The 26,729-nt window shown below is 35.3% G+C and overlaps 1 protein-coding gene across 1 annotated transcript in view; it reads left to right on the top strand.

The window, feature by feature from the left end:
- The first annotated feature begins 1,464 nt into the window (after window positions 1-1,464).
- Window positions 1,465-26,729, top strand: part of LOC149775867 (somatomedin-B and thrombospondin type-1 domain-containing protein-like) — a 90,690-nt gene continuing 65,425 nt past the window's right edge. The window contains exon 1 of the mRNA XM_089944061.1: window positions 1,465-2,065. Coding sequence (XP_089800187.1) covers window positions 1,825-2,065 — 241 coding nt within the window. The 5' untranslated portion in view covers window positions 1,465-1,824. The remainder of the gene's footprint in view (window positions 2,066-26,729) is intronic.

Genomic DNA, 26,729 nt, shown 5'->3' with positions numbered 1-26,729 from the left:
ATATATATGGATATAATTGATTTCTCAGCAACAAGAAAACGAGAGCCAGTTAAACACCACCCTGCGTTACCAAATTCCATCAGAATGATTATCATAGGGCCATCTGGATCGGGTAAGACGCAGTTATTACTTAATCTGATAATGAGATGGTTGAAATGGGATAAATTGTATTTAGTAGCACCATCCGCTGATGATCAACGATGTTATGATGTACTTAAAGATTTCAATGAAAACGCGCGATTACTGGATGAGGGTAATGATGTTATAGAGTTTATAACCGATATTGATGAAGCACCATCCGTAGATTCCATAGACGGATTTATTAATAATTTAGTTGTATACGACGATGTGATGCTAGATAAACAATCAAATCCAGCCAGAATATTTTCCCGAGGTAGACATAAAAATACAGACGTGATCTATGTTACTCAACGATATACACAAATTCCGAAGGTGATTAGAGACAACTGCAACATTTTAGTTGTGTTTAATGGCGTAGACACACACACACTTAGAAATATTCATCAAACTTGGTGTGGTGGTGACATGGATATAATTAAATTCAAAAATTTCTTCTCACGAGCGCAAGCTACTCCACATGGATTTATAACAATAAATTTACACGATCCTAGAACAAGATATCGTGTGGGTCTTGATAAAATATTTGGGTAAATTTAATTAAAAAGATAATGAACAACTGTGCGTGGCTGCGTCAAGGAACCACTAACAAATGTGATAAAAAATGCCGTGGAGAATATTGTAAAAAACATAATTATCTTATAAAGAAAAATCCTCATGCTGGTCCACGAAGTTGTGTTGGTTGTAACAACGGCGTTAGAGGATTATATCAGATTTGCAAAAATTGCGGTGGAGATCGATACAGAAGTTTGATGATATATTACAGAAAAAGAAAGAACATAAATCCAAAAATAGAAAAACCACCATCAGAACTTGAATATTACTTGAAACATAGAACAAATAAAGATGAAACAAATAAAGATGAAACAGATGAGGAGAAACGACAGCGAGAACGCGTTGAGAAATATTCATCAAACTTGGTATGGTGGTAAATTAATAGCAGCAGAGAGGGTACCTACCAACGTTGGTCGTCAAAAAAATAAGCAAAAAAAAAATAAATAAACACGTAGAGTACTTTATTTTTTCAGCTACTATTTCGAACTGGGGTTTCATTAGTATAATCGGTCATTACAGAAATAAAACATCTCAAGGAAAAGTTCATTTGTAAAAATCTAGACCTTTCTACGAGATGATTTTATTTTGTTTGTTTTTATTCTTTTGTCGGAAGTCTATGGTCTGTTCACCCTCTCTGCTGCCACAAGCTTGTCTTATTTAAGTAGCTTATTTATTATAAAGAAACTTTGAGACGACCCTTGAGTAACGACGCGTTGAGATTGGTTGGTTGAGTGAGTCATTCATGCCCTCTTTAGCTGAACGTCTTGATGTACGGGAGTAATTTATCCCAGTCGGCAGACCAGCCACTACGTGCTAGGCAGGCATTGATCAAACAGTGACGAGAAAATTGGTCAGGCTGGATGAAAAAGGCAACACTGGATGAGTAATACCTTTGTGAATTTTAAGCTATAAAAGAGGCAGACACGTCTTTGTTTGCATTCATTAATTTTTCATCTTCTTGATACTGTTTTGGAAAAACGAAAACAGATTTGGATATACTGATCAAGTTTGCAGCCTGATTTAAATTTTCATCAAATTCTGAAAAGTTTGGAAAGTTGCAGTTCCTAAACGTTTGGACGAGTTTATTGCAACGGATTTGTACAATTAATTCCATTTCAACTTTCTTTCAAAATGAAGGGAACCGTGTTGAGTGGAGTTTTGGGAATTCTGGTACTGAGCCTGACCGCTGTTAAGATTGACGCCAATTTCCGTACATGTCGAGAAGCCAGGCTGTGTTGCGAAGGGAGGAACAACACTTGCTTTGTTTTCGGCCCTCGAGTCGATCGGGCTGAGGAAGCAGACAGATGTTTTTGTGATGAAAACTGTAAAACAATGGGAGACTGTTGTATAGATGTCGATGAATACTGCCAAGGTAAGTTGCGAGATAAACAGATTATGGTATTAAGAAAAGGGAACGAGGAGACAACTGTCAATTTGACTTTTTTAAGGGACAACATATTTTGTTTATCTAAGCTTTGACTGTTTCATGTTTTTTTTTTTTTAATAACCATAAAGCAAAAAACTATGCTGGTCAGTTAAATAGTTGATCAGCTGTTGTGGAAAATTGTCACAATGTCGAAAGAACAAATAGACCGTACCGAGGTCTATTTATTCTTTATTTAGTCATTGTGACAATTTTCTCGTTATTTTCTTTGATACCATACAAAAACACGGTGCTACACTAGTCCTACAATGTAATACATAGCACATGTTGTTTTAGTTTTAGTGCTATAACAACATAAATATCAGCGTCTAGGTCTTACGTGTAGGACTAGGTGCTGCACTTGTGTTCTTTAACAAATATAAATACTGCAAACAAAAGGTGTCGAGCAAGAAAAGAAGGAACATTTGTCATCAACGTTTACTACACTGAGGTTAATTATAAGTGACAAGAGAGATGTTACAATGCCGTTAGACATTTGTATCTGAGCGATAATTGTTTATTGATCAGTCGTTCAATCTCTCTCATGCCTTGGCAATCTGTTGTTCTACATGACAAATATGACATTTGGCATACTTTATCCTTTGTGTTCCAAAGTTCGTTCCGGGACAATGCATCATGTTCAGAAATGCAAGACAATCGAATATTTTGAAATATTCAACGAAATTCAAATCTAGTTGGGTCGAAAAATTCAGTAATAAGTTATTACAGAGTAAAGTAAAAATTCATTACAATTCTGGCGTAATTCCAGTGGAGCATAAATAAATAAATAATGACAAGCACAAACTATGAAACATTGATGTATACCATGAACTTTCCTCTTGGTAGTATATTATCATCTACAATTCCCCCAGTTCTACACAGTACGTTTTTGGTGGACTCAGACATATATTGGGGGTGGGGTGTGGACTAAGGAAATAGGCTAGGAGTCGGACGGAACCTTAGTAGGGCGCCTGGGGCGGGACGAAGCCCAAGAAACACAGGCATTTTCAACGTGTACAGTACATGATTGTAACCATCAAACTAAAGAAAATGTCATGGTTTCATGCTCATTTGGGGGATGTGGCAAGCTTGTGTCCTCGTCCTGGTTCCGCCACAGATATGGTTACATTACAACTACCATCACAACCCGTACTACCTTGTACATACACCCCCCCCCCCATTTTATAATTTTTGTTCCATCCCATTTCTTCCACAACAAAGGAGGCCCTTAACTGAAAATTTAGTGGGAACACCAGCAGATCAAAATGAAGATCTCCATCATTACAAAAAGGTCCAGTGCAATAAACTTAGTTATCAGTTTTAATTAGATTGATGGTAAAATTGCTGAACGAACCTGACGCATAAGAGATATCAAATTGTGGCTGGGGTTTTTTTTTTGGGGGGAGGGCTCCTGAATATATGACCAGGTAACAGTTTTAATTCAGTCGTTGAGCTCAACTTGTATACATTCAACTATAGTCCTCTTTTATCTGAAGACAAAAATTAATCTGTTTGAAATATTATATTGCTTTCGTCTGCTCAAGAGTAGTACACGTGCGTAGTGATATGGACGCTTTAATACCTTTTCACTATGATAGCGTACGGTGCCGAAATAGAATAGCTGAGTCGGCTGGTTGGATCTTTCGCTCCAAAAACTGGGCCAATATGGAACGTGTGTCTTAACCTGGTCGTTATCTTCGATAGGGAGGGCATCGAGTTGTTACCCTGTAGTAAGGCGCCGAGAGCAGTGGCATGAACTTGCGCGCTACAGTCCATCTCTAATATGTATGTACTTGTCTTTGTATTTATTTTCTTTTCTTAAGATAACTGGTCGGTTATATTTTTTATGATACGACAAGAGTGTACAACATTTGACATGGCCTGGCGTTGACAGTGCCAATAAAGCGTTGGCAAAGACGAAGTACCGAGTAGCAGTAGAGAACTTGTGGTGGTAATTTATTCCCTATTTTCCATGTATATTGATATCACAGTGAAAGAAAGCGAGATACACTTAGGATATTCATTTTAGCATCATTAGAAAAGATGAAAGATGGTTGTTATTTTTCACGCTTTTCGATTGTCAGATGATTTGGCCAGTTTATATTCGCTGAAAATGAGGTGATCTTTTTCAGTCCCGATCACCTATTTTCTTTGCGTCAAGACGTTTGCCCGTGTAAGCCGGGCGAGGTCTAAGACGATAATTACGTTCAATTTACCCAAGCGCCTTCTCCTTTGGTTTTTACTGCATACGTTAAAGCATATGGTAGCAGTTGTAAATCAGGTCTGATTTACTGACAACTGGGCACTACATTTATGGCCACTGTCTTGAAACAAACTGACACTGAGACAGGCGTCAAAAGTAATAGTGGTATTGCATGTCAAAAAGTATCGGTATAAATTGCTGCCAGACACCTATAATACGAGAATGCATGCGTCTGCCGACCTTGATGTTGAGGTCTCGTCTCATCGTTAGAAGTACACAATATTTCACGCACAGTTAGCTCCTGCCATTTAGACCTTGCGAAATAATACGGAAAAAACTTTTGATACATAGTGTACAACTAGTCAGGTTGTAAATCTGCCATGGTACATGTTCGTGTATTAGGTTTGTACCTTTTCTGATAGTTAAATAGCCATGTTGCTTCTTAGGTTCTGATAGGTTGATTTGGAAACGCTTCCATGAGCTGGACTTAAATATTTAACTTTACACCTGCTGAAAGTACACTTTAATTTTTTTCTCCAGCAAGTTTCAGAAGGGCAATTAACCAACTGTCAATGCACTGTCAATCTGATTAATAGAACTAGAGTGTTTATTTTTCATGAAAGAGCAGAGGGCATTTTGTTGGTGATAAAATATACATACATGTGCTTATACTGTAATGCATTCTACCAGGAGTTGTACAAGCCCACCTGTAGTGAGGTATTATTCTGACACAGGAAGGGTGCTGACCTAAATCATCCCAGCCCCATTTGATATTGATTACTGAACACTGCCCCACTTTGATTCAGTGCCAAGAAGATTCAAAGCTGTACACCAGGCATAGCAGGATGGTATCCTAGATCCAGGCCACCAAATATTAGTACTTGCAACAAACCCCATCTCCCCCACCTGTAGTTCTGACTTAGTAGATACATATTTTCTGTGCTGATATTGGGCTGGTTTTCATGAAAGTTTATCAGCCCAACAATGAGTTTTAGTCGTGTTATCTAGCTTGTTCCCGTTGTTTGAAACTTCACATGAATGCAGAGCACAAAACATTAATGCTGCTGCTTTTGTGGAGTCCATTTTTTGTTCTTGCTTCATCTAACACAAACACAGCCTTAATTGAAAAGCACGATGGTCTGTGATTTCAAACTGAGAATAAATAGCACTATAAAAGCGAACTTTGGTCTTCAGAATTTGTTGAAAAATATATTTACTGAAGATTTTACTCACATTTGACCATTACTGTTTACGCGTATTATTAGGTTTAATATACAAGATAGACAATGTATTTATTGACTTTGCCCTTGTTCAATCATGGTCATCATCCCCCCCCCCTTCACTTTTGTTGGGTTCTTTTGTATGTTGTATATATATATATATATGGTTAGGCAGATAATTTGTTTATTTTACTAGGGTTAAAAAGTTTTTCAACTTTCAAAAAAGAGGACACTCTGGAGAGTGTATCTGTATCAGTATATAATATACACATATTAAAGAACTGAAAAGTAGGTCATGTCCAGCAAAAAGAGGATGTATGGCAACCCTAATTTTATATGAGCTATTTTAAGCATTTAGCATAATTTTTCACTGTATCATCAATGGAAAATACTGTCAATACAATGTATACTGTTGGAACAAGTTCCATATACTTGGTAAAACTCAGAAATGATAGTGTAAGGTACTGTTTATACTCACAAGTCTAGTCCAACTGCAAACTGCACAGAAACCAGATCTGCCATTGCATAATGATCAGCAGATCTGGGTCTGGGCAGTTAGGAGTAATCAGTAGAACAAGCAGTATAGACCCTGACCTGCAGGTGCTTTATGCTACAGTAGATATGGGTCTGGGCAGTTATGAGTAATCAGTAGAACAATCAGTATAGACCCTGACCTGCAGGTGCTTTATGCTACAGCAGATCTGGGTCTGGGCAGTTAGGAGTAATCAGTAGAGCAAGCAGTATAGACCCTGACCTGCATGTGCTTTATGCTACAGCAGATCTGGGCAGTTAGGAGTAATCAGTAGAACAAGCAGTATAGACCTTGACCTGCAGGTGCTTTATGCTACAGTAGATCTGGGTCTGGGCTGTTAGGAGTAATCAGTAGAACAATAAGTATAGACCCTGACCTGCAGGTGCTTTATGCTACAGTTGATCTGGGTCTGGGCTGTTAGGAGTAATCAGTAGAACAAGCAGTATAGACCCTGACCTGCATGTGCTTTATGCTACAGTAGATCTGGGTCTGGGTGGTTAGGAATAATCAGTAGAACAAGCAGTATAGACCCTGACCTGCACATGCTTTATGCTACAGTAGATCTGGGTCTGGGCTGTTAGGAGTAGTCAGTAGAACAAGCAGTATAGACCCTGACCTGCAGGTTCTTTATGTTACAGCGGATCATGATCTTAGTTCTTTGTGTGTATGTGTGTGTTCAATTAAGATTTTTATCATAGCTTTAACAATTTTCCAGTCGTATAGCTTCAGTGTCTGCATTGTGAGTGTTTATAGGGATGTCTAGCACTGGGATATCATGCCGCAGACATGTATCATCATGTCCCACCCAGTCACGTTATCCTGACACCAGGCCAACCAGTCCTAACACTAACCTCTTAATCCTGAGTGCCAAACCAGGGAGCTGCTCGTACCATTTTTGTAAGTCTTTGGTATGATACAGTTGGGGTTAGAACCTGTGACCTCACATTCGAGGCAGGTGCCCCAACCACCTTGGCCACTGGAGTGGTCTTTGTTGTTTGTTGGTTGATTCCACTTGTAAGTGATTATATACAGTATTTGTTCAGTGTCTAATAGAATGTACCTAGAATTAGCCATGGTCACTAACCCATTTCCCCCATTTTGAAAACAGCATGATTAACATCTATGTAATCAAGACTACTGTATATTCACTCCTGTGAATCCAGCTACAAAGAGCATAGATCCTGATCTACAATCCTATAATGCTCTGGTAGATCAGGGTCTTTGTTGTTTACTCTACTGATGGCTTCTCTTATGCAATGTCAGATCAGTGTTTTTGTTGTTTACTGATGACTTCTCTTATGCAGTGTCAGATCAATGTCTGTATTGTTTACTGATGATCTCTTATGCAGTGTCAGATCAGGGTCTGTGTTGTTAACTCTACTGATGACTTCTCTTATGCAATGTCAGATCAGGGTCTGTGTTGTTTACTGATGACTTCTCTTATGCAATGTCAGATATGATCCAGACAGTCTGCAGTTGAACTTGACTTGAGTATATAATGTAAGTTTTTGTTTTATGGTGATAGCATGATGCCCCATTGGATGTATAAAATACACCCATTTTATTAAATTTTAGTCTAAACATCAAAGTTGTGTTGAACCTGTTTTTCTAGTTCAGAAATATATTTTATGAATGAATTAACTTTATTTGATATAAGACTTCCTCTGTTTCAAAATATGTGATTTGTCTTTAATTGCCAACAGCTTGTGCTGTTTTTGTTAGATGTTGACACTGAATGGAGGTATTAAGGAGTGAGTTGGTTTATTTTAGGTCAGACAGTACATTGCTTTTGAAGTTTGACCAGTCATGTGAAATTTTGCATAAGGGTGTACATTTGATTGTAAATGGGATTTACAGTCAGTCCATAGATTAAACCTACTGATCAAGGGGGATTTACTAGTATGTTGTGCAGAGGAAGGGGATACATGTACATCTCTTCAAAAGTAAGCTCATTAGTTACTATAGCAACATCTTTGTAAATGACCATCACCATAGTACAGTTCGTTCAGTTGCCTAAAACCCGTCAGTGGTTTATCCTCATGTCTTGTTGTATCCACAGTATTTATCAAATGTAAGATTAGAAGATCTAAGATTTGTATGCTTTTGTACACATGTGCAATACTAGAGTCTTACCCATAGTTCTTATGCAGCCAAATCAAGCCTCCTTCTCTAACAATGGACTATTCTAGGTTGCATGATTTCTAAAATATTAGGTTTTCAGCCAGGATGTTCAGTAGGCCTGTTTTGCCCATAACTCAATATTTTAATACTTTTACCCTTTTTGTCTTGGTTTGTCTGCTATTGATTTGATACCTGAACTTATGTTACTGTATAGCCATGCTTGTGCTAATGTGGCATTAAACTTTTTGTGTTAATGTGCATGCCCTACCTTTGTTTTAGTACAACCAAAATAGTAATCTATGACTTGCACCCTTATCCTGGGATAACTTTTAACACATTAACCCCTGGTGACTAGTTTACATGGCAGGAGGTAGTAGCCTACAGCCGAGCTCGGTAGCATCAAGGTAATGTATGATACACTAAAGTGGGTGGTATTATAGAATGGTAGACAGATGTAGATCTACAATGATACCAAATAATCTGGAATTTCTAGTTGCACTACAAAATAGAGGGAAAAACATCATTTTTTGGACCCGATTTTTTTTCTACCTGAAATTCGCCAGTGGTCGGAATCTGATTTTGTGTCTGGAATTTTGACTTTTTGGTCTCAGATCTAAGGCAGACCGGTATGAACTGCAAACAGACAGATGAACCTTTGCAAAAAGTAGGACAAGATGGGCAATCGGAATAAAGAGTGGTCTCGATACGAAAATAAAGCAAAAAAGAAAGAACTCCAATTTTTGCTATTCTGCTCATGCGCACGCCAGATAGCCAATGAAAAATGATGTTTCTAACACAACTAGGCATTATGTAATTGGAAGATCACCTGGAAGTTGATTTATTAGGATGTATTCAGAAATATCTTTCAAAATGTGTTTCCTTCTCGAATTTCAGGCAAAAATGGCAAAAAACCTCCATGGGTTAATGTGTTAAGCCACTTGATATTTGAAATAAAACTGGAAGCATGTCATGACTAGATGGTGTCTTGCATAACATAGCCACACAAATACCAAGGTCATGTTCATAGCAAGGGAAAATGTAAATCGATCACTTGTATCCTTGTTTAGAATGTAAAAATTGAACTGCTGAAAATATTTTGAACAAACTTTAGTCGTTAGTATTTCATTAGTATATTTCTGTAGCAATATGTAGGTATTACACTTTTTTATCATCTCTAAAATACATACATTACAACAAAACCTTTAATTTACTCCACCAAAACTGACTCTCAGACTTTACAAGATGCATCCAGTAATTACCCTGCCAAGTCCACTTTCAGACCTTGTCAAGATACATCCAGTACCAGAAGGGTGTGGGGTGTTCTTTGCCATCAGATCAACCTGGGTTGGATACTTGAATAAGTCATTTAACCTCTCTGATGGCTTGGTACTAAATATGCGTTTTATTGCTGTGCAATAAAACACCAAACCAAAACTGAATTTACTTTCTTGCACTGGAATAGACTTGAACTACAAATTAACTTAACCTATGTATTCATTTTTATAATGATAAGTTGATGTAAAATCTGTTGTCCGGTAAAATGTCGTTGGTGCCAATTGTTGTAGAAATATTTAAAAGTAATACAGACCTGCCAACTCTTATGATTTTGCCGTAAGTCTTAAAAATATTACCCTTAAAATGTGAACTTATGGGATACAAGCAAAAACTACTGAAAAATGATCGTTGCCAAAAAATTCGGATAATTGGTTCATCCGGGTTTCATATTAGAATTAGTGAACTTAGTCTGGGAACCAGACTAAGCTTACAGCAGCACCCCAGACACTTTAAACTGTACATATTTGTTCATGCAAAGCATCTGCATGATCAAACTGTTGATTATGTTTATAAAAAACATTAAATGGCATCCAGAAAGTGATGCATGTTAAAGACTCACAGTACTAATTCAGTTCCCATAGTAAACCTATGCAAACACCATGATATTAAAAATTCAATAACCTTACATTTTTGAGTGCTCGTGATCAAACCAATATTTATCAGTATAGATGAAACCTGGATGTCAGCTTCTGTGTTGAGGAAAGGAGCTGTGGCATTTTCTGGACCCACATGTGCTTGAAACATGCGCTTTCAGTTCTGCACCAAAGAGTAAGGTGCTAATTTTAGTAATGGGTGTTCCAAACTCAAGACTGTTAAAGGACTGAAATTCCATCAATAAAACAATGTCTCTATTTTTTTATATAACTAGGATAAGCTCTCAAAAGATTCTTTTTCTAAAACATAACTTACATTATTAATCAATCCTGGTCAGCCAAACCCATATATACTCTATTTTATATTCACCCATTTCCAGGCTGGTTCCCATTTTTCCATATTATTAGTACATGTACCATGTGTCCTTGAAGACGAAAGGGAAAATAAGCTTCTAGAAAAGTGTTTATAATCAACACAGAAGAATGAAAAGGAGTATTCAGATTCTTGTGGATAAAAGCTGGAAAGGACACAATTACATTTATTGAACATCACGTGGCAGTTTGAGAATGTCTCGTGTCAGGAGATATGATTGTCGTTGTCATGTGAAATAGAAAAAGAAAATTCCAAGAATTACGTCAAGTTGAGAGCAACAAGCAGTTGGGTTGCATAGGGTTTTTAACTAAAGTTTGTTCAACTGTACTAGTGGTAAATAAAGTCTGCGCGTACTTTACAACATTTTCAGTTGAACATAATGTTTATCGTTGCTGCGTCATACTTTTAATTACATTTCCAGCTTCATTATGGCGGTTATTGATGTTTTGTTACACCTTACTAAAAACTGGTCAATCTTACGCAAAAAAATCAACTGCCTTACTGAGACGGACTTGTCAGGGTTGGCAGGTCTGGTAATACATTGTTGACAGTTTATCAGGAATTAAATCTGTGCTCGCTATAACGAGAAGTTCTCAACTGATGTATCTGATGACAGTTATCTGAAAATGTTCAAATTGTACTATATAGCAAATAGATTGTGTGAAATATGACCACTTTTTCATTTATGAACATTGCACCTGTCAAATAAGATTTTATCAAATTATTTCCTTTAAGAAGTGTTATCATTCGGCTTTTTGTGGCCTGAAATGTTATTATTAACTTGTGAAAGAAGAGCATGACATAATTTTTTAAAGGCATTTCTTTTGACAGTTTTTTTTTGAAGAATTTCTTGTAGCTCATTTTTGCAAGTTTCAGTCAGGAATATTTGATTGTTTAAATTTCTTTACATTTGCAGGAAAATTGATGTCTGAATATCAAGTGCATAAATATCAGATTTTGTAAGTTTGTAAATTAGATTGATGAAACTCAAAATAAATTACTATTTGTAATTGATTTCTGTTTACAAGTTTTATGGACAATTATTCTTTGGAAAAATGAGTCAGCTCTTGGATGGATGGTCTTATAACAGTACTACATTGTACATTGTTGAAAACAATAGCATTAATAATTCTTATGTCCTTACTGCTTGCATGCTTCAAACGCTTGACCTTACATCAAGCGCAAAGCTCTTGGGCTTGAGTGTCACAATGTTTCTCATTCATATGTAAGTAAATTCATAATGCATTTTATCTCAGAGATATAATAAATTTACATTTTTATATGTTGTTTGCAAGTGGTTGTACCCAAAATCCAAAATGCTTTTGTGCATAAATATTGTATTTTTTTATTTAGGTGAAAAATATGAAGGAACAATCTAGTGCACTCTAATTTTGATAATCCAATAAATATCATGATTTTGCAAGTATGTTATTTGTAAATTATTCATGAAGGTTCTTTTTACACATAATCTGTTTATGAGATGAAAAGTGGTTATTTATATTAAGACAGTTTAGGTATAGTGAGTACATATAAATGTATTAAATACAATTGATGGTTGCTTTTGAAACCCCCATGACAGATGCACTTGTTGACAATTTGTTCACAGAAAACATTACTGTTTTGCTGCAACTTTATAAAGGTAAATTTTAAGCTCTATGAATAGAACTGGTTATGTATGCAGGTCTTCATATGTGGCTTATATGATATAGGCTGGATGGATTGCAGAGTAAATTGGCAAGCTATAAAGGCAGTTTTAATGGTTCATTGCATTTACTTGATATCAAGTATCAATGCAAAATTGTTTAGGAGAGCAACATCATTTCTGAGTCTCATAACCTTTAGAGACAATAAAATCCATAAATTGTCACAGCAAGAAATGAGCCTGCAAAAGAATGTGAGATACAATTTGATTTCTTTTGTAGATGGAATATAAAATCTATATTATGTCTATCAAAAATTGTTTGAGTACATAAAAACATGCATAAAGACCATTCTTTGTACACAATACTGACTTTTGAAGAATAGCAAAAAGAAAAATTTGTCAGCTTGGTATTAATACTTTCTGAAAAATCTACCAAAGAATAATATCTATAATTTCTGTCACATTTGGCAATTTGCAGAGAAATTTTAATGTAGAGTCAGCCTGTCATGCCTTTAGGTATATGTGGAACAGATTATAACATTACCCTTTAATATTGTACATCAACACAAAATAGTTTATGGCCATTGTTTGCCTGTTTCTTTAGAAAAGCTTCTCAGTTTAAATTTACCACAGTTTTATTATACACACCCAAGTTTCTGCTGATTCTGCACTTTTGTATTGCTATAGTCAGTTGGAGAAGATGATCTTGAGAGCTGAATAAAACCAAATGCAGACTTGCTAAGGGAGAACTGCTAATCTGTTGATTAGTACAGAATATTGTTATTCAGTCTTTTGTTTGGAACAGTTATTGCAATCATGTAATCCGATTTAGAAACATTACTGTATGTACTTGTTATGAGTCCAAATGTAAACTGCACAGACCCAGATCTGCTTTCACATAATTGCCAGCAGATCTGAGTCTATACAGTTTGTTAGTAGTAATCAGTATAACAAACAACTTAACCCTGATCTGCAGGCACATTATGTGATCACACATCAGGATCTTTGTTGTTTGCAGTTTTACTTATAAAGAAGTATATATGGTAAATGACTTGATTATCTACATGGGGAGTAGAGTTTACATGTCTATAAAGGTGTTTGGCTGCCAAGTGCCAATTCTGTATATGAAGCTATTCTGCAATAAACTGAATAACAGAGTGAAGCATGCTTTGAGATCAGCTATTACTGTCTTCATCTCCTAACAGAAAAAGCAGACAAGTGCCAGTTTAACACAGCCATGTATTGTGATGTGTCAGAAAGTTTCCAGACATCCTCTTTGTTCATTGATGAACATCTGGTTACTTATCAGTTCATTTCCTCAGTAGTAAGTGCATTAGGTAAAAGCTAATTAGTTTGATAGCATGACATATTACACTGACAGAAATATGTCTGAATAAATGCTGTTGGAGTAAATATTGTTCTGATGTTCATGGTGAAAATCATTGGACTGTTCTAGAGTATTAATTGCGGACCCTTTATTGTCACTGGTACAAGGACAATGTAGTTCCAGTGAAGGCAGAGCATAATAACACAAGATAAAATCATAAAGCAAGGGAAATAAATTTTAATATTAAATAGGAAATAAATGGGTAAACATTTAAGGTGGAAGTATTGGATTGGTTTGGTGTTCTACAGCATATATGCACATGTAGGTTAACCAGTACTGAGACGATTGGAGTAAAGTACCTAGTCCAAGGACACACCCTGGTGCCTAATCTGGGTTGATCTAATCATAGGATTTAAACCTACACCCTTTCAGTCATTAATCCAGCTAGCTAACCACTGAGCCACAAAGAATTGTTGCATAGAATAATGAAGATTTAGTTGTAGAGGTGCTTCGAATGGATTTTGAAAGCAAAGGTTATTTCAAGATGAGAACAAGGAAATCCAGCACCGATATTCTAATTAGCATTGATGTTTTAAAATTGTCCAACTATAGCACCATTAATAAGATGATGGTTGATTTGCTTTTAATGGCATTTGGAACATATTACATGATAAATTAGGCTGAGGATATTAAATCTAAATACATTTCCCAGGGACACCTGTAAGATGTAGATCTGATCTCAATTTAAGCAGTGCTCAGCACATCTATATTTGCATCTTGGTATGCACCATACTCCCATTGCTTTGTCCTGTCATCCTACCCAGACTAGTTTAATATATTTTATTTTTATCATTGCTTTAATCATGTTCCCATTCAGGTTGATTATCACACATGAGTTTACTAACATGCATACTATCTTCTATTTTATCAGTCAGATACAACTGCAAATTGCACTGACCCAGATCTGTCATTACATAATGTGCTGGCAGATCTAAGTCTGTGTAGTTTGGTAAGGCAAATCAGTTGAACCAGGAACATAGATCCTGATCTGCCACTGTATAATGAACCAAGAGATCAGGGTTTATTTAGACTGCAGTTTGACCAGACTTGTATGCAATCTTATACAGAATACACTTGAGATAACACTTCAATTGACTGACAGAAGAGAAATAACCTTGTGCTTATTAAGCATTTTCAATCTGTGATATATGAATCACTCAGCAATTCATGAATCAAGTTTTTATATATCCTGAACTATGTATGAAAAACCTACTTCATTGTCTGATAAATGAGTAAATATTTGTGTTAATATGAAAACTGCAGTTAAGTATGACAAAGCATCAGCTTTCCGATAGATAATTAACATTTATGTTGCTAACACGGGAACCTAATCCATCCAGCAATGGAGCTTCTGTAGTTGATTTGTCAGTGGTGATATTAATTTCGAGAACGTTCTATCATTTTATTTTAGAATCGTCAGCAATTTATCATCATACTGGACTGTAGACAGTACTGGATTCCTTGTTTAACTGTAGTAAGAGGTGGTTTTAGGGTTCATAAACGGATGTAATGAAGAAAAACTAAAGTCAGATCAAATGACAGTAAAGTTACTGCTTTCAGATGATGCAGATAAAATAATTCTTCCATCTGACAATTTATCAACAGAAAACAAACTTAATACATTTATTATTTGTTCTTTATTTTGATATATTGATCGTCAGCAGGTCCTTCGATCTCAGTCTTGCAGAATTATTGTGAAGTTTTAATAAAACTTCCACATTCTGAACTGTACTAATGAAATTATGGAAAAGTATAATTTTTTTACTAACATTTTAAATAGGAGTTTTTTATGTGGAGAAAGCAAAGTAATTTAGCAACATTTATCATAAAAGAAAATAGTTTCTCAATATAAATAATGTAAACCAGTCAAGTGAATTGTAAAAATGGGTGAAATATGGTGGCAGTGACAAAGAGCAAAAAAAAGATGCATAATTTGTAAGGACAGCTAATATATACAGTTATAATTTGACTGAAAATGTTACAGGAATTAAAAATAAAGCTTAATTGTTACTGCCTATATTATGGCTATGTATAAAGACTTGTAGGAAGATGTGCTAGAATCACCTACATGCATCTGACTTTGAATGTGTTGTTCGTTGCAGACTGGTTGTCATGATTCCAAAAACACTGATTCTTGGATTCATAGTTTGTTGATTGGGTTAGCATCCTATATATATATTACATGTTAGAACCATTCTTTGGAAATAATTGACAATATTGGGGCTGTTGTGGGATTCATGCTTATTGATGATTTAAAAATCAGCCAGATGTGCAAAACTGTTACATATTTTCAGACCATAACTTAATGTCATAATTATGCCCCTCCTGTTCTAAGAAATGGTCCCCCATTTTTACAGTTCTTAAAAAGACCCATAATTAGTCAGGGCCTCTTTACATTGGCTTTAACAGCACTTTGTAAGACATTAATGGCTGGAACATCTTTAAGAAATGCATGTCACAGAGTTAACATCTTTTTCTCACTATCAATTGGTGGAGGGCAGTGTTACCTCTAACAGAATTTTGTGGAGTAAAAAATTACTTTTGTTGTCATTTTGTTTGATTGGTGAAGACTGTACTTTAGACCACTCATCACCTGGGGCCCTTAAATAGTTCTGACTAGTGTGACTGGCAAATAGGTTTGACAAGTGTGACTGGCAAATAATGTTAGGGTAAAATCCAGACACTATCAAGTCAGCTTCATTGGAATATTCCTTTCCCTCATTGGTATGAACATGCATGTATTCTGCAGTCATGGGTTTCACATTTAAACAAATATCTTCAGAATTTCTCATTTCTTTATAATAAATTGGTCATGGTTTCATCACCTTGTTTTTGTGTCAGGGTGAGTGCAGTTGAGTCATACAACAGGGTGAGTGGGAATAAAAATGTACCAAATAACAAGTATCTCAGGAATTTATATTTGATCATTTATAAGCTGGCTAAATTGTAGTATATTTGCTGCAGTTGTCAAATTAATCATGTATCAAAATAATGGTTTGTTTAATGCCCCTTTTTTAGAATAATTACCAGAATTGTTGTGGATAAAGGTCAGTGGTTTCTAACTGTTAGTGTGCATAGAGGTTGGCTTCAACCTTTTCAGGCCATTGATGTGTGTCCTTTAGCACTTGATACCTAGTAAGTGTAGCATTCCAGTACACTGAACAGCATGTACTGAAAGATCAACTGATTAAGCTTTCCCTTTAACCCTTCAGCAAATACTGGCTTTTACTTGAATCCAAATTAACTGAACACACTAAACCCGAATTTTGCTCGAATATAAAAATCATTAATTATTTTGTTAATTTTGCACAGAATGGGGTTAGAATCCTGAAACTGTTGGAATTTTCATAATTAATCTGAGCAAATTGCAGGTTTTTATTTAGAGAGAGACTTCTTGCATGGATTTAAATTTTGAATTGTTGGTAAGAGTTCCATTTTTGTATTTGGACAGTTTTGTGATTGTAAAGTATCTGCAGGTGGGCTGGGGATGGTTCAAAAGCCAGAAAATGAATGCAGGTTTGAATTCTGTTTTTTGTATGTTGTTACTACTTCTGCTGATTTTTATTTTGCCATGTCCATCTGATCTCACCATGAGGACATGTAAATGCATGGTAATTCCATCATGTGTTGTTGTGGGGTTTAATGCCATTTTTCATCACACGATAGGCTATGCATGGCAGCCAGTATTAATGGTAGAGGCAGAACCCAGGAAAACCCCGGGAAGAACCACCGACCCATGAGAAGCTACTGGCAAGCTTTCTCACATACACACATTGGCTGAATCCTAGACTCGAACCCACACAGACAGAGGTGAGATGCAGTGATCTGTAACGGAGAACATTTTTGACCACTCGGCCACTTGGGGCCCCGTTCATTATGTGTCATTCTTCTCAAAGGCATTAGACCAAATTCAGCCAAACTTATCCTAGCTTAAATGGCTTTTATAATTTTACAGTGATATTGATCTGCCCTCTGATATGGCCATCATTGCTAAAGATAGAAAAACCTTTAAACAGCATCTCAAAAACCACTCACCAGAACTTACAAATTTTGACAAGAATGACCCTGGCATGAAGCATTTTCAGCTCTATGCAAATGATATCAATCCACTATTTCATTTGTCTGTTGCTACTAAAAAAGAGAATAACTCCAAAATTTAGTCAAATACCATACTGTAGAACAGAATTTGACTAAATATGATGGAAACCATCTTAGAATGAAGTGATTTTAAATTTATACAAATGATGCGAATCCATTATTAACTGACTTACCATTATTAAAAAGAGAAAAACTTTTAATGGTTTCTCAGAAACATAATTTCATTTTTTTTAAATCTCACCTGAATTTGACAAAATGTTCAATTGATGCTGATTCTCCATCAAATACTACCACCATTGCTGTAGCGTATGTAGATTTGGTCATATAGGTGCATTTACTCATCTTAAATACTAATTATTGTTCTAAAATTTAATAATGATGTCGTTTAAACAAAGTCTACTCAATCCTGAATATCAAATGTACATAACTGTCATCAAGAAACTTCCAAATGAAAATTTTGATCACCGTGGCCTTTACAGTATTGGCCAGGTACTAAATGGGGTGAAGAAAAGAGCGTGTCGGGTCTAATCATTGCAATATAGGGTAGTACAAATTTTATTTCCAGCATGCGACATCACAGTATGTGATGATCAATCCTGTTTGTACAGGACCACACCTTTATGTTGACCTAGTACAAAAATGTCCACATACCACATGTAAATAATGACCTTAAGAAATATGGATGAAGGAGGATCCAAATAAAATGAATAATTGCCATATAAAGGTACATGTAATCAAATCCTAAAACACAATATCCATTAGTGAAATAGTTGGTACTACATGTAAATACATGTATGATGTGTGGGACTTTTACCATAAAAGATATTCATCTTTTACAAGCTTTTTGACAAAAGAAAATTAGACCATATTTGACAGCATTCTAGATTGAATGCTCAGTAGATTTATACAAATGATGCCATCTGCCATGATTAAAAAAAACAATTTAACAAATGCTTTACAGAATTTAGTCAACTTAAATGGCACATTAAAAAAAACAAACAAAGGCCTTTCAGTATGTTGGACAAATGTTGTTAATGTGGTATCAGATGGATGAAGATACTGTTTTCATAGCATATGTGATTAGTAGGCTATTTAGCAGATGTCAGCCAGGGGAGCTGTCTCAGACTTAATTAGAACTCTAGTATTTGTCTGCATTGTAGCAGCAGGAATTTATTCTATGATCCAACCATCTGGCTTGATAAAATGTTTATGTTCTTCCTCAGGTTGTCTTCAGTTAAACATCCCAACATTTTGGTAAAATTGAGTTTGAGCTGAACCACAGAAATCTTGTGCATGGTAATTTTTGTGAATTTAGACAAGCCCAGCTCTAGAAGAACTCTGTAGCTGGGCCTCAGCAACATGATTTGAGCATGGGCTTAATTCAAGGATGCAGCCTCCTGGCCTGAATGTATATATTCTTCAGATTGTGTTTTGTTAAGCGTCCAGACATTTGGGTAAAATCAAGGTAGAATTAAGCCACAGAAATCTTGTACAAGAAAATTGGAATGAATTTAGACAAGACCAACCCCAATCTGCCTAAACCACTGCCAGAAATGGTACATGTATTTATTTCATAGTTGATAAAAACTTTTTTAATAGTTCAGATCTTAAGCAAAACTTTGTCATCTGTTTCATCATTTGCAAGCCACCTTGGGGATAAGATCTTAAACCTAAGCTGTAATTTTACAAATCTGTGTAAATTGTTGAATTTAAAAGTTGATTTATTTGTCATACTCAACAGTCATCAAGTTCTTTTAGTATGGGGTAGTGTAAGTGACAGGACATATTAAGGGAGGTTATGGCAACACTTTAAATTCTTGGTCCCAAAAGTGCTTGAATTCAGCCTTTGTTACTTATTGTTCTTTGCTATCTGCAGATCAGGGTTGCACTTAACATGCTAAAAGCTCCAATTTTGAAGCACATAGGGTACACATTTAGACTTGGGAATTTGCATATACAGTTGGCAATTTGACATCTGCACCAAATACGTCAAATTAGCATAATGTAAGTAATTGTAGTTTATACATATGAAGAAATTAAACACTTTCAAAGACCCTGATATGATAGTTATACAAAAATAATGCCTTTTCTTACGTTTCCTCTCAAGTGACTGATAGATTGGATACCATACGCTTGCTGTATGGGGTATAATAAGGTTCTCAGACTATTTTTTTCTGTCAGTTTGAATGTAAATTAAAACCAGTTTTGTAGGCTAAATGAGGATAAATACAGGGTTTCAAATTATATGTGAAATTTGAAGTCTGATAGGCAGTAATATGAACAGCTGAACTGTTCCAATGATAATACTAGTATGCACTTGCACTAGTATGTAGTAGTATGTAGTTGTATTAAGTAATACGTACTTGTACATGTATGTAGCATTATGCACTAGTATGTATTATTATGTAGTTGTATTAAGTAGTATGTACTAGTACATGTATGTAGCAGTATGCACTAGTATGTAGTTGTATTAAGTAGTATGTACTAGTAGATGTATGTAGCATTATGCATTAATATGTAGTTCTATATTTTATTTAGTAGTATGTACTAGTACATGTATGTGGCAGTATGTACAACTATGCAGTTATATGTTTTTTTTAGTAGGGTTGCATTAGAATGTATTAGCATGCAGTTGTATATTGTGTTTAGCAGTATGCACTAGTAATAATTTCAAACCCCTTATCTGACAAAACAAGCAGTGGCAAATCTTATACAACAGGTGTCAACTGCCCTGAGCACCATGGGTCATAATGGCTCTTAATCCAGGCCGAGATCAAGGTTTACAGTGCCACACCTGAGGGATTATATTTGTACTACTGTGTGATCTGTCAGGCATCAAAGAAACTATCTCTTTACCTTGCCCACATTACTGTAGCAATAAATACTGTTTCAGCTTTGTTTACAAGAATTTTTTGTTGTCATTGTGGGTTAAACTCCATTTTTCATCACATGATATACATAGCTGCAAGTATAACTCATCACGGAGGAAGAGCCGAGGAAATCCCCAGTAAGAATCACTGACCCACAGGCAGTTACGGACAAGCTTTCTCACATACCCATATTAGCCGACCCTGAGATTCGAACCCACGTTGGCAGAGGTGAGTTGGCAGTGATTGTAAAGGCGAGCACTTTAGACCACTCTGCCACCTAGGGCCCCCTTGTTAATAAAAAAACTAATGACAAAGACAACAATAGGTATGTAAAAATCGAGGAAGCAGACAATGCCTTTCAGTTTTAAATTGCCTCATTAGTAAAAACAGACAAACAATTAAGTTTTGATAGGGTAAATCTATACAGATTAAATACTCATATTTTAATGAACACATTTAATGCAGTTTTGACTCTATTGTCATATTGTTAATAAAGATATTATCTTACATAAGTTTAGATATTACAACAGAAAATGTTTTGAACTCACTCACAGAAGTGGAGACTTACATATGGCAGTGTTAGGCCTGAATACACCTTGATTGATTGTGTCCTTAACTAGACAGCAGTGAAAACTACTGTCTAGACCATCTGGTAATTAATAACTCTCTTCACATTGCATTTACCCATATTTACCTGTTTAACTTGCTTCCATATGTGAACAGCACATACCAAATATACTAGGTGCAAACTGCACAGACTCAGATCTGCAGTTATTATTTTGTTAGGAATAATGAGTAGAACAAACAGCATGGGCTCTGATGTGCCAGTGCATTGTGTAGTGGCGTATGAGTTTGTTGTTTACAGTTGGACTTGACCTAGAAGTGAGTATATATGGTATTTGGATTTCCATTACCAAGTAGTTCATTCATAAATAGAGAGAGATAACTGCATCATATTATTTACATATTAATATATGCCAAAAAGCATTACAATGCATTAAGACATTGTTAATGCTTAAAAACTTCAAAAACACTTAAAGCATTTAGTCTAAACTTGCCAGCAGATTTCTCCTGCTGTAAGTTCTTATGAATGAGGTGATCATCAAGTTCTGGATGTCCATGGATGTTTGAAATTGTAGTACTTGATCACTGAAAATGCTGTTCATGTTGAGTAATGTAATTAAATTCACCATTAGTAGATGTTGCTTGCTAAACTGTTTGATGCACTTAAATACATGATAAAAATCTTGATGATCAAGAAGACTCCAGCCAGTATCATAAATTTGTTATGCTATGTTCAAAATACACCCCATATTATGTTTAAAACATCTCAATTCTAATTCAGTGAGTAATATATCCAAGTGAGTAAAATCAGATACAGAAGTACCAGTTAATTATTTCCAATAAAGAGTATGAATAAAATTGGATTGTACAACAGTAGATATGTCCTTGATATAATAACTTTCTTGACCTTGAGTTTGAGGTCAAAATTTTGTTTCAACCATTGATGTTGCTTTTGAAAGCTGATTTCAGATTTACTGATAGTGGAATCTTGAGCTCTGAGATTCGTGATCTATGCTATTCACAGTTAACAATGTCTGACAGATGGCAAAGATTCTTTCATTCCCAAATACAGTCATGTCAGATATTACTATGATCATATTTCATTAATGATGTTTTTTTACCATGTTCATCATGTTCAAGTCATGTTGCACATGTCTGTCTGTTCCCATTTTTTGCCATCTCCACTTGTCAAAACTTTGTAATTTATAGCATGCATTTGGGATAAGAAAGAAGCCTATTGACTTTGGAGTCAAAGGTCAAGGTCAATGACTGAATGAGGAAAAATGTTTCTGATACATTAATAATAGTTATACATCAAAGAATTTAATTATATCACTTGTACTGTACATTGGGAGTTCATGCTGTGATAAGACATAATGTGACTTGATAACCAGTTTGTTTGATCCATTACATGTTCAAGGGGCCCCGAGTAGCCGAGTGGTCTAAAGCGCTCTTCGTTACGGATCACTGCCATCTCACCTCTGTCTGTGGCGGTTCGAGTCTAAGATTCAGCCAATGTGGGTATGTGAGAAAGCTTGCCAGTAGCTTCTCGTGGGTCGGTGGTTCTTTCTGGGGTTTTCTCTGGTTCTTCCTCCACCATTAATACTGGCCGCCATGTATAGCCTATCATGTGCTGCAAAATGGCATTAAACCCCACACCAACAACAACAACAACATGTTCAAAAACCATATCTTTGATCAAACAATATTAAAATGTCACATTTCAAGATATAAAGGTGGGATCTGAATTCGCTAATTAAGGGTTGATTTATTCAGTGAAATTTACAAAGGAATCGTCAGATAAGCTGATAGCATGCTGAATTGAAGAGTGTTGGTTCAAATTTTAACTCCAAATATATACAGATTATTATCATGTAGGGTTGTCTAATAATAGCAGTATAATTGTCAAGTTGTAATTAGTTATTTGTTTAAAATTAAAGTCATTAAGTCTACATTATTATGAGTTACTGAGAGCAACATAGTGCAAAGTAATTATTTATTAGGCAAGATACAATACAGTATATGAGTACAAAAACTTAACAGTCACATTTGAAGTTATGATGCCAGAAATTTGATGTAATCTAAAATAAATGGAATGATGTTAAATTAGATTGAGTATCAAAACTGTTACAACTTGACATTCATTGAAGGAGATAGAGACTTTGATTATCTGTCTTTTAGAATGCGTTTATTATTAATATTACCTATTATTTTCCTAATCCCATGTGCCCTGGGTTGCAGCACCCTCCAGCATGTTATATTAAATAAGTAATGGTAGCAGAAACTGCTGTGGTTCAGTTAGTGGTTAAATTACTGTACCAGAATTCAGATTCAACCTTTGCGTCACAGATCAACCCAGGACAGAGTTTATATCCAACCTGTACATACGAGCACAGAACAGCTAATGGGTGTTTCCTTTGGCAAGGCACTTCATACCAGCTGCTGTCGTGTTAAATAGCCAATCTGTGTCGATGTGCTATAAAGCACCAAACCAAAACTAAATTTGCCTAGTCCAAGCCAAATTAGGTTGAATTTAACATATCCTTGAAGAAAAAAATTCTTTCAAACTTTCATATCAAATATTGCATAAAATGGGCACTGACATATTTATTTTTTCATGTGTATTCTGTTGTAACAACAGACAAAGGAAAAGTCATTATCGTAGAACAAACATTTAGATCCTTGGGTAGATTAGATGCTTTTGCAGTCTAATATTATGGTTGATGTAAAATGTCATATATAATTTATAAATTACAGTAAATTGGGGAAGATTGACATTTTGGTATGAATTAAGGTATCTTTGTATATTATATAGTCCTTTGTAGGGACAATTATATGGTCCGTAAAGTCTTAATGGTTCAATGTGAGTTAAAGACAGCCTGGCCCAGAACTTGCCAAATGTTAATCAAATGATATCCAATTATAATAGATACCATGTATGTTCACTTGCAAGGCAAGTTTAAGTGCAAGCATTATAGACCCTGGTATGCCATCACATTTGTGATGGCAGATGAGGGTCTGCTTTTGTTTTACTAATTACTCTTAATAATTTACAGAGACCCAGATCTGCCAGCTCATTATGTTATGGCAGATCTGGGTCTTTGCAGTTTGCATTTGTAATTGGCTTATTAATGAATATATATGGTAAATTACTGATAGGTAAGTTCTGAGCAACATCTAGTCTATGATTAATTTTTGTTTTCTTTTGATTCCCCATACTCTGATATGGTAGTAGGTGAGAGACTTGTCACTAACTGTCTTTCCCAAGTAAGGTCACTGTAACCAAATATCATGCTTAATGAAATAAAGATGTCTACCAATGATACATCGTTGCTATCTAGGAGTCATCAATCCACTTTTTTCCACATCTCTTTTACATGCCATCAATGTAAAAAAATTCCCTTTATATTGTGCTCTTTTTCATGAATATATTTCAGCAAGTATCATCAGAAACATTGTTGTGTCAATAAAACTTTTATTTCTGTTGACAAATGATATGGACAAGCACATTGATTCATTCTTGAATCTTTCTGAAAAAAAAAACAAGATTATTGTAAGAAACATGTAAGAGCTTTTACAACTGTATGGTCTTAAACCGAGTAAGACAACGACAGAAAACCAACAAGTTTTGTAGAATTCATCAAATAATTTATTTCCCTAGAATATAAAGTGAAAATTTAAAAGGAACTTATGGCATTGTAAATTATATCCCAAATAATCCTTAAAGTTTATCACAAGTCCAAATGTATAAAGTTCCAATTGAATTAAAGTGGTATTCCAAATAAAATCCAGTTTTGAATGTATTGATGTGCCTGTAGTCTTGAACATACTACTGCCAATTGCCAGTTTCATGATGATGTGCTAACATTCATTTGCTGTATCACAATAATATAATCCAAAACTGTCATTGCATGAATTCACTATAATTCAAAAAGTTTCAGTCCAAGAATGTTATTGAGCACTTTGTAATTCCAGTGAATAATACTTTGAATAATTTATTCCACCCAAATGAAATGTTGAACACAAAAATAAGACTTAAATATGTTAGGGCAAGAATGAATAATTTCTCAAAGAATTTATACAAAGAAATTAAGACATTGTAATAGAGCCCAGATGTAGGTCAGCCTCCTCTCTGAAGTATTCAGAGTTGACAATAAGTTTAGGATTTTCCAAGTGGAAATCTGATGATTGACCCAGACCCAATAAACATGTTTACCTTCATTGATAATGATCTGAATATTTAATCCACACTCAGAGAAATATTAGCTATGTATTTATGTTGTTTATAAAATGTTACTGGTCAGGTATTTAGTACACTTGGTGTCGGACAAGGTCAGATACAAAATACAAATGTATATAACATATAATCATTAAGAAAAGCCAACAAATAATACATATTAAATACACAAGAGTTGTTTCAGAAGGAAAATATGATGTGGGGAAAATGCTTTCTGCAGGTATCATATTTATAAACCCAGCTGTTGTCATGGAGTGGATTGTGAAATTGTAAGTGCTTATGAGGATTCTCTACATGCAGGCATGATTTCAAGACTGCTTTTGTTTGTGACTGATATACCTCAGCCACATTGCAAACAAGCCATTCACCCAGACACTTGATAGGATTGATTAAATTACAGTCCCTTTCCCTCTCCCCATTCCTCCATATAGTTAGCTCTTCTGGTCAAAAGCCAGAAAGCTTATGTGATTGCTTCTTGTCCATTGTCTGCCTGTTTTAAAAAGTTTGTTATTTCTCCTTTTTCCAAAACATCTTTGAGGTTTGTCATGAAATTTAACCTCATATTCATCCCATGGTCTAGCTGACTCTAAATGAAAACAGTGCTGTACAGACATCCAATAGGCAATCTGACAACCATTATGGTACCAGTGGCATTCATCTTGTTATCGCTACTACTCCTCTTTTTCAGCAAAAGATATTTTGAGATGTCTAGTTGGTCCCTAATGAAAATAGTACTAATCTGACACCCAATATGGCCACCAGGTTGGAAGTATTGCTATTGCTACTTCTAAAGGGCAAATCTCATCACGGGGGCGGGGGGACTGGTTTCACAAAGACTTGTTATGGTACCTAGTTGGACCTACATAAAAATGATGCTGATCTAAAGTGTGTTCCATTGAACATATGGATATCAATCTGATGTTGGTTTAATGTCAGCAGTTGTAAATTTGGATTTTGCATTGTACTGGCTGATAAACACGATAATATAAACAAATATAAAAGGACTTAACATTGTTTCTGGACATATCTGAATACAACCTTGAACCATACCACTTCAGTAACTTTATTTTTTCTTCCAAGAAATATTACTCGTCGATTAACACATGGTTATATCTTGATATTGATATCAGATCAGTGGTCTTCTATCAATTATATCTTCTTTAAGGTCAATGGCCATGATAAAGAATTATTTCCACATACAGGTATCTTGTGAACATGTTAAATCAAACATAAGAAATGTTTTCTTAAGAAATTTGGGATGGTTTTTTTTTTAAGAATATGACATAGTATCAGTACTTGTCAGTCATAAAAAAATAATGGATTCTTAGAAATTAATTTTGGCCAATAGAGCATCAGTCCCTTCAAGGGACTCTTGTTTTAAGAGGAATAATTTTTTTTAACTGTGCAGTACAATCAATCCTAATTGTGACAACAACAT

Source organism: Sinohyriopsis cumingii, chromosome 19 (assembly GCF_028554795.1).
Source record: "Sinohyriopsis cumingii isolate HCF-2022 chromosome 19, ASM2855479v2, whole genome shotgun sequence".
NCBI lineage: Eukaryota > Metazoa > Mollusca > Bivalvia > Unionida > Unionidae > Sinohyriopsis > Sinohyriopsis cumingii.
The sequence above is the reverse complement of the archived record's forward strand: the minus strand, read 5'-3'. Positions and strand labels throughout refer to the sequence as shown.